The sequence below is a fragment of the Coenobita brevimanus genome, chromosome 112 (assembly GCF_032717465.1).
Source record: "Coenobita brevimanus isolate Jiangsu-jjx chromosome 112, ASM3271746v2, whole genome shotgun sequence".
NCBI lineage: Eukaryota > Metazoa > Arthropoda > Malacostraca > Decapoda > Coenobitidae > Coenobita > Coenobita brevimanus.
This window is the reverse complement of record NC_137065.1, coordinates 36,682,934-36,691,609: the sequence shown is the minus strand read 5'-3', so window position 1 is coordinate 36,691,609 and position 8,676 is coordinate 36,682,934. Positions and strand designations below refer to the sequence as shown.

The following is an 8,676-nucleotide window of genomic DNA, read 5'->3' as shown; positions in this document are numbered from 1 at the left end:
ATTTTTGTTAATGTCTCTTACTCTTGTAGGAGTCTTCCTTTTGGTACCCAGTCTTATCACAGTAGAACCGAAGGAGCTGTGGCGTCCACTCAGGAGCCAAGCCTCCTCATATAACCATGCACTTCGCAGTGAAAACGACCCTGGTCCGACCTTGGTTAGGCGCTGTCTGCCACAAGGGGGCACCGGATCCTTACACGGTGTAAGGGTGTATACCGTACTATTCGTGCAGACGGCCCCAGAGAAGCAGTTGCATACTTGTGGTCGACGGGTCTCCACGGCCAGACGGACCTGGGTGAAGCAACAACATCATTAAACATCCGAGAACTCCTTCACTATCCCCCGGAAGGAGGATAGTGGGTTGCAAGAGAAGAGCAGCTCCAGCCTGCAGTCCAGAGGGTTCACGTTGAGATAGGCTTAAAGCAACAATAACAATCAGCAATAACATCAACAAGAACAACAGTATCATCAACACTATTCAGAATACTAAAAACACGCCATCGGGTTAAAGAGGCTAACTACATTCCTCAAATGACATGTGATAAGTGAGAGACTCAATCAGGATTACTATTCGTGGCCTTATCAAAAGTTATCTCATTTGTGAGTTATCTTTGAGAGAGCTCTGGGGCAGTATTTATAAACCCTTATGAGCTTAAGTTGCGTATAAGCTGTTTGTATATATATTTCCACACACAACTACCAACGCTTCGTATTCAGATCTCAGAGAATTATTAGAGTGGTAAAAATCCTAGAAACAAAACTATTTCTGGTAACGCTTAGCTGTTGTTGAGACTCGTTAAGCCTATAAACTGGTTAACATCATTTATAATTACGGCCTCTGTGGAGATAAAGATGTCACAACTGTCCCTTTTATTGCTTGTCAGTCGTGGTGAGGACCGGCCTTCGTCATCTGTGCCGGCGGGTTAGAGAAACACTGGAAAAAAGGAATGCGCCTACATTTTGACGCGTTTATTGTTTACTGGGGAAAATTATACGGATAGAGTGAAGCTGTGTGAGTTGAATGAGTGTTTATTATTCAGTAGAAGAAATTATACGCAGATATGAAGTTGTGATTATTGTTCATTAAGGAAGTTACATAAATATAATGAAGTTGTGTTTATTGCTCAATGGGAGAAATTGTACGCACACTTTGAAATTGTGTTTACAGTTTATGGAGTGAAAACTGTAAACAGAGATTGAAATTTTGTTTACTGTTTAGTGGGAAAAATTACTGCCACATATTGAAGTTGTCTTTATTACTGAATCGAAGAAATCATACATTTTATATTAAAGTTGTGCTGATTTCTGTTGCAAAAAATGACACTCATAATTACTGACGTGCTGAAAATTACACGCAATTACTGAAGGCGTGTTTGTTGTGTCGTTCAGTTCTTAAGCGGGAAGTATACAGTATGCCTCCCTTTGTGTCCATTTGTAACAATTTAAACCAGGCAAACTCAAACTGCTGAAACAAAGAAACCTAGATAGGCACTGGACTCTAGAATCTGTATGAGTGGAGTTTACAAGTGATGGAATGAGAATTGAGTAAACAGTGAGAGAGAAAGAGAGAGAGAGAGAGAGAGAGAGAGAGAGAGAGAGAGAGAGAGAGAGAGAGAGAGAGAGAGAGAGAGAGAGAGAGAGAGAGAGAGAGAGAGAGAGAGAGAGAGAGAGAGAGAGAGAGAGAGAGAGAGAAACTTAATTTTACCCCTGTCGACTTGTCACTTTCTACCAATTCCAAATCAATCCCTAGATTACGACCGGTAATAGTTGATGTTACATCCAGGTCCCTAACTGTTCTACCCGGTACGCAGGGATAACAGGAAAACCCACCCAGTCCACTAGTATCACAGAGCCGGAAAATCGAACTCGGATTGTGGCACTGCGGGGTTGATGTCCTAACCAACGTACCACTGTCTTCCCGAAATAAGATGTCCCCAGTTGTGCCACTCGATGAATAGAGACACTGTCAAGGGGAAACCAGCTTAGGGCACTAGTCTGACCGGTACGAGAATCGAACTCGGGTTGTTCCATTTGCGGAGTGGATGTTCTAACCAATACATCACCGGCATGAGGGTGAACATGAGGGTGTGTATGTGTGTAGTGGTGGTGGTGGTGTGCGGTGTTGGATCCTGTTGTGGTGTGTGGCTGGAGACATCACATACTGGAGTGTGGAAAGTACCTGAAGACACACTACACGACCTGTCACTCACCCTACACTTCAACGAAACCGAGCTCTTCCAACTGCTCCACGCCAACCCCTGGAGCTTGGAAGAGAGCAGTATGGAGGTGACTGTGTTCCCTGATGAGGAGTGGAAGCTGGACTGGGTGAACAAGAGTGTCCAGTTCACAATAGCTGAGGTGCGGGAGGAGGTGAACAAGAGCCTGGTGTTCTCAGGCTGGTATTGGGGTCGAACTTCCCTAGCCTTCTTCCTCACCAGGGATGACTTACACCCCACAAATAACCACTCTCTGCTCAAGGATGACTTAGAGGTTAGTGGACGAATGAATACTGTTTGTTGTTTGAGAAAGATAACTGGCAATCAGATTTAATTCGCTATAGCATTTTTCCTCACTCGAGATGATTATTATTAAGAACCCTGCATTCTGTGGAGTTCTTATTGATATTGTAGGTATTATTATTATTTTTTATTTTTTTTGGGGGGCCGGAACTAGAAGCCTGACATGCCAAGACCGTCCGAGATATAGACTTGAAATTTTCAAGAGTGATGTAGCATGGTTGCAGGCTTCTCTTGGCACACTAATATTTTTCCTAGCAATAGCACCGCTCTAGCGCCCTCTATGTTTTTTTTTTTTTTTTTTTTTTTTTCAAATTTTGCCCTCCTGCGCGGCAAAAATTACTGAATCGATTGCTTTGCGAATGTTCCAGTATGTAGTCGTCAACATATACTCGTTCATCTTGGTATTGATACTGAGATTCACAAACTCTTTTTAAGATACTGAGGAAAATCAAAATAGCCGCATCATGCCTGAAATTGCTAAATCGGAAAGTATTTGGCCGATATTGACCGAACCCGGTAGAAATGCAGTGGGTCATGAGTGAACACGATTTGCATAGTATGAATGACCTTGACTTTGATCTCAAGGTCACAGATCAATATTCGTAAGAAAAATTTGAGTCATATCAGAAGTCCCTTGATATTAGGCCTAAAATTATAAAAGTATTTTCATCTGGAATGTGGAGTCTGAGTATTGCTTCAGTAATTTCAGATTTCTAGTTATTATTATTATTATTATTATTATTATCTTCTACAGTTTTTACCGCTTTCCACGTTTTTGCCTCCTTCTACAGATCATCATCGACCGCAAGATCCACCGGGCAGACACAGTGTTTATCATCTTCGGGTCGGTGTTCGTTCTCATCAACAACATCAACATGGGTGCTCAGTTGGACCTGGACGTCATCAAGGGCGTGCTCAAAAGACCCTTGGGACCCCTCTGTGGATTTATATCGCAGTTTGCCGTCATGCCCCTGGTAGGTCAACAGAAACCTTATCATAAATTATCTTCATCAATGTCGTCGTCGTCATCATCAGCATCAGCGTCAGCATTATTGTCATCCTCATAATTATCCTAGTCATCATCATCATTATAATCATTATCGTTATCATCCTCATGAATATCCTAAGCATCATTATCATTATCATCAACGTTTTGCTATTATCATAAATTATTCATTTATTATTATTAGTTTTTTTATTATTTTGACTGCACTTCCAATACCTGAATATGGATTATGGTAATGTTATATTGATACATATCAAACCAAGCACATAGTCTACCCACGTACATATAGCCATACATCTTAACCCTCTGGTGCCTGGGGATTCTTTAAGAAGGACAGCATTAGGCATTTTTAAAAGCTAACAAAAAGGGCAACCCCTGAATACGGGCCTGTAAATTATGCGAATGTGAGCTAATATGCGGATGGCAGTTCGCTAAGTATCTTTCCAGCAATATCTCATAGACAAGAACCCTGGTTGCTAATGGGTTAATGCAGGAAGGGATGGCCAGAAATAAAACCAGGAAGGGGTGGCCACAAACAGAACAGGAAGAGGTACACAAGAACCTGGAAGGGTGGACACAAACAGAACAGGAAGGGGTACACAAGAACCTGGAAGGGTGGACATAAACAGAACAGGAAGTGGTAGACACTCACAGAACCAGGAAGGGGTGGCCACAAAGAGAACCAGGAAGGGGTGGCTACAGTTTACTCCTCGTCATTGTGATCAAGCTCTGTAATCACACACACAAAACACTCAAATCAATATTAGGTAACTATAGGAATGAGATAACTACAAGGGGGATGTAATGGGTGATAAGATACGTATGTTTACACAATAACCCTATCAAGGTTTCACGAGAAGTTGGTTTGGCACTACATTAGCACCTTTAGTTCAGGTGACATACAATTTAGTTAGTTCTTGTTAATTCCGGGCTATGTTATTGAGCTTAGGAATGAATTTAAGTAACGAAAGGGTTTATTCAGGCTATATCTAACCTCTCCCTTTGGAAAAATCTCCCTTTAGTTGGATAGAATCGTCTGGATAAAGGAAAATAAAGCAAGAATATTTACTAATGTCACCGGAATTAAGGAGGTAAAACCCAAGCTCCTATGACCCACTGTCAGCTGAATGAAATCGTCTGCCATGATATGAAGTAGAGTATCAGATATCCCTACCATGAAAGATGTAATGGTAACAGTATTTTCACTCAGGTTTTCATGATTTACCCAGCTGAATAAAACCGTCCGCTGTTTATCTTGAATAGGTCGGTATTCTAGCTGGTTAATGAAGCTCCCTAACACTTTTTCCTAAGCGATTTATTTTGTTTTTTTACACCTTACTGTCCTCCTCCGTGTTATATAAATCCTTCAAATATCGTCATACTCTGCTTAAGTAACATACAAAAGGATATCAACCAATTAAGACAACCGCCGCCCTTTGCCCTAACATGGTATAAGGATGTATTAGTTGTCTGCTTCTCTTGCCTATTAAACTATCTAAATCTTAAAATCTTATATGTTGTGAGTAGGTGTCTCAATATTCAAGTTTGATTCGCAATTATACGGTGACAATTTGGTGAGGAATACTTATCACAATATTCGGCTGACACATACTGGTCATCTGAACGAACTCAAGACATGGCTCACACAGTTATATTCCATTTGCTGTCATCTGATGGAACTGGGTCACTCCTACATCTTTAACAGTAATTTGTGGTTGCCCGAAATTCGATGAATCTCAGTTATGAGGTAGGAATGAGTTACTTTGGTCACTAGCCAAATCAATTTTCCATTCTGACAACTATGCACTAACTGAGGTAAAAGGGGTTAGGAATTTTTGTCAGATTAGAACAAATGTACTAGACTGAATTCATACACACTTTCACTAGTAAGTAATATCACAAAGTTCAATGAAAATAATGGACGTTTTGACATGACTTTGTAACACAACTGTAAAGGAGCCAAAATGTATGATGAATGGGTCCGCTGACTTCCAGAATTATACGTTCAACTCGTGATATTCGGGGAGGGATATACTGGTTTTACACAGTTAAGTTGGGATCTGAGTGTTATTTCAAAGGTATTTATCAGTAAAAACATATTTACTATGACTACGGCAGACAATGTCACTAGAAGTCTGTGCACTGTTGGCCACACATGAACCTGGGACGGTGTACGAGTGAAGTGCAGGTCTGGCTACAATTTCCGACGTTCAGGCATCACTGTTACTTGGTCATTTCAAGTAGATTTTGACACCTCCATTCATTCATGTCAGTGCTCCTATCAAACATGTGACTGTGTCAAGGTTATCAAGTGTACCAAATGTACCTTTACTACACAGAGATCTTGTCCCAGGTTCACACATAGACAACTGTACGTCATCCTCCTTCGAGAGGAGTAACACACGTTCCAATATCCATCGTTCGCAGCCTCGCGCGCGCGCACGCACACACACACACACACACACACACACACACACACACACACACACACACACACACACACACACACACACACACACACACGGTATGCACAGTTACTGTCTTGAGTCTCCATACAGATGAGGTAAATAATTTGGTCTCCGCTTCCTGGTTATACAAACGTCTTTCAGTTCCCTCCATGTCCCTCAAACGGAGGATGGTAGACTGCAAGAGAAAGGTAACTTCAGTCTGCAGTCTACTGAGTTCATATTCAGATGAGAGTTGTGTTGTAAATACTACTACAACTACTACTACACACCTGAGTTTCCAAACTAATGAGGTGAGATTTCTACTCTCCCAACCAGCTTTAACCCCTCCAGTACGGACGCCGTCTCATTACGATTTACTCCTGCTGCCTCAGGATATTTTGCCCACTCTGAAGGGGCCATTTGTGGTGCTGGGGGGGTTTGAAACAGTCTCCATTAACCCTTTCACAAGCTGATATCTTTCTCTGAGCCTAATAAACGCGTAAAAAGAGTGAAGGGTAAGAAAAATAAAAATGTCATCGGAAAGGAGTTAATTCTGCCAATTTGTTAAGCAAGATCTCATCCGGTTTAGGTACTGAGGGGTGACGCCTTCGTGTGATGGCATCGATATAACTGGACGGCGAAACTGTCTGGCTATACAAACATCCCTCACCAAATTTACTCATCCCCCTCAAAGACGATTGTGGATTACGGGAGCAAGGCAACTTAAGATTCTGGCCAACATTTCATTTTCACATTTCAGACAGTTCCAAGATAATGTAAAAGAGCAATTGGTCGTAAGGTGGTTAAGGAACAGATTAACCCTCTCATGCTTGGGACATATCTAGTATTCCATTTTGGGTAAAATTAGATAATTTTAATCAGCTGATAACCATGGCTGTATGCTTAAACACCAAAACGCCAAGTGGAATGCAGTCTCTCTCTCTCTCTCTCTCTCTCTCTCTCTTCTGGCACATTCTGAAGCACGTGGGTGTAGTGGAATATATTTGGCCCTCTTATATGGTTGCTGACTGCAGTAATGTGGGATGCAGGCTAACCATAACTAGTAACCACACAAGCTCCAAAAATTACAGCATCACACTATGGGTCTGCATCCCACTTTGCAATTTAAGGTTTACGCATACCCGGTACGAGAAAATCTTAAATCGTAAAGTGGAGAGCAAATCCCCTATTTTTTTACGATCATATATGAAAATACCTGTAGTTAGTATGTGCAGTCGTGGTCATAAATAATCACCTATCCTCCAGTACCCCGTGCCTCAGGCTGCCTCCTTTATGCGCAGCAAGTCACAGTGGAGCAAGAGGGGCTGAGAGGGAGGGGCCAGAGAGAGAAGGGAAGGTGGGGGGGGGGCGAGTGACGGTGCGGGGGTGGACTGAGGGAGGATAGGTAGGGGAGGGAGAATGAATGCGAAGTGGTGGTCATAGTTTTGGTCTATTTTCTTTCATTCCGGGCATGATAAAAATGAATTAATATTCGATAGATAATGATGCACTATATCTTATTCCTGGCGTCAGATAACAAGCTTTAGATAGGCGGTAATATCAACGGCTGGCTCGTGAGAGAAATATACTGACGTGACAGATCAAATATTAGTGCAGAGCAAGATATTTATGTTTATCAGTATATGACTTCGGATGCAGAATGGAGTCTGGATGGCTTTGACTTCCGTGATGTTTAGGGAACGACCTTTACCCTTACATATAATTAATTTTGAAACTAAATATCATATGCAACCTGTGACATGGCTGTGTCCACAGTAAATATGATCATCCTCTCGGTATACACTCCCTCTATAGTCACCACCATGTCAGCTATTTTATGGCATCTCTGTATGAACAGGCTGTTTAAACTAATTGTGCATAAAAGGTAAATAAATCTGATGTCCGTGCATATGGGTCGATATAATAACGATATCTCTCATAAAATGTTAGAAGGAAAAGGAAACAAAATCCTACCCAAACTCACAAAATATATTATTTATGTCAATGTTTACCGACATTGGTAAAGCCAAAGCAACCATATAAAAAGGTCATAGAGAGAGAGAGAGAGAGAGAGAGAGAGAGAGAGAGAGAGAGAGAGAGAGAGAGAGAGAGAGATGGGGGGCAGGGAGAGGTGAAGAGATCGAGGGAGGGAGGACCAGGAGCACCAACCCTTACTACCTGTGCCAGTGATAGGTGCGAAGGGTATTGAAGCAAGGGGTGCCAATAATTATTTTTGTGGATGTACTTCAAGAATTATGACCAAAAATCTGAGAGTGTGCATTTCACTTTGAGATGTAAGACGTAAATATTGGGCCATTAGTCACAGACGCATAAGTGTTATTACTGTCCCTGTGTCTCTGGCAACTCTACTCTTCCACTCCAGCAAACGTCAGACGATTTTATACATCTGAGAATGCGTCATAGGAGGTTGATTGGTAAAACTGTCGTCATTAACCCTCCCGACGCTGGGAGAACTCTTGCATTCTATTCTATGCCAGACTATTTATTCAGCCGAGAGTGCTTGTAGGAACCCAAAATGTTAAATGAAGGCGTGTAGGTCTTAGGTAAGCAAGAGACAATGGACAATGGTGGTCAAGTGTTCAGAGAAGTAATCTGTTGTGTGGAAGGATGCAAGTTTGATCCCAGAGTGAGGCAGAGAACAGGCTGATTGAACTATGAATTTGATTAATTAGTATTTTACTGATCC

General features: G+C 41.8%; 1 protein-coding gene across 1 annotated transcript in view; it reads left to right on the top strand.

Annotated features, from left to right (window-relative positions):
- Positions 1-2,064: 2,064 nt before the first annotated feature.
- The window catches only part of LOC145418168 (ileal sodium/bile acid cotransporter-like), a 29,545-nt gene continuing 22,933 nt past the window's right edge, over positions 2,065-8,676 (top strand). Inside the window, exons 1-2 of the mRNA XM_080286689.1 lie at positions 2,065-2,487; positions 3,308-3,490. Of these exons, the coding sequence (XP_080142815.1) occupies positions 2,065-2,487; positions 3,308-3,490 (606 nt within the window). The remainder of the gene's footprint in view (positions 2,488-3,307; positions 3,491-8,676) is intronic.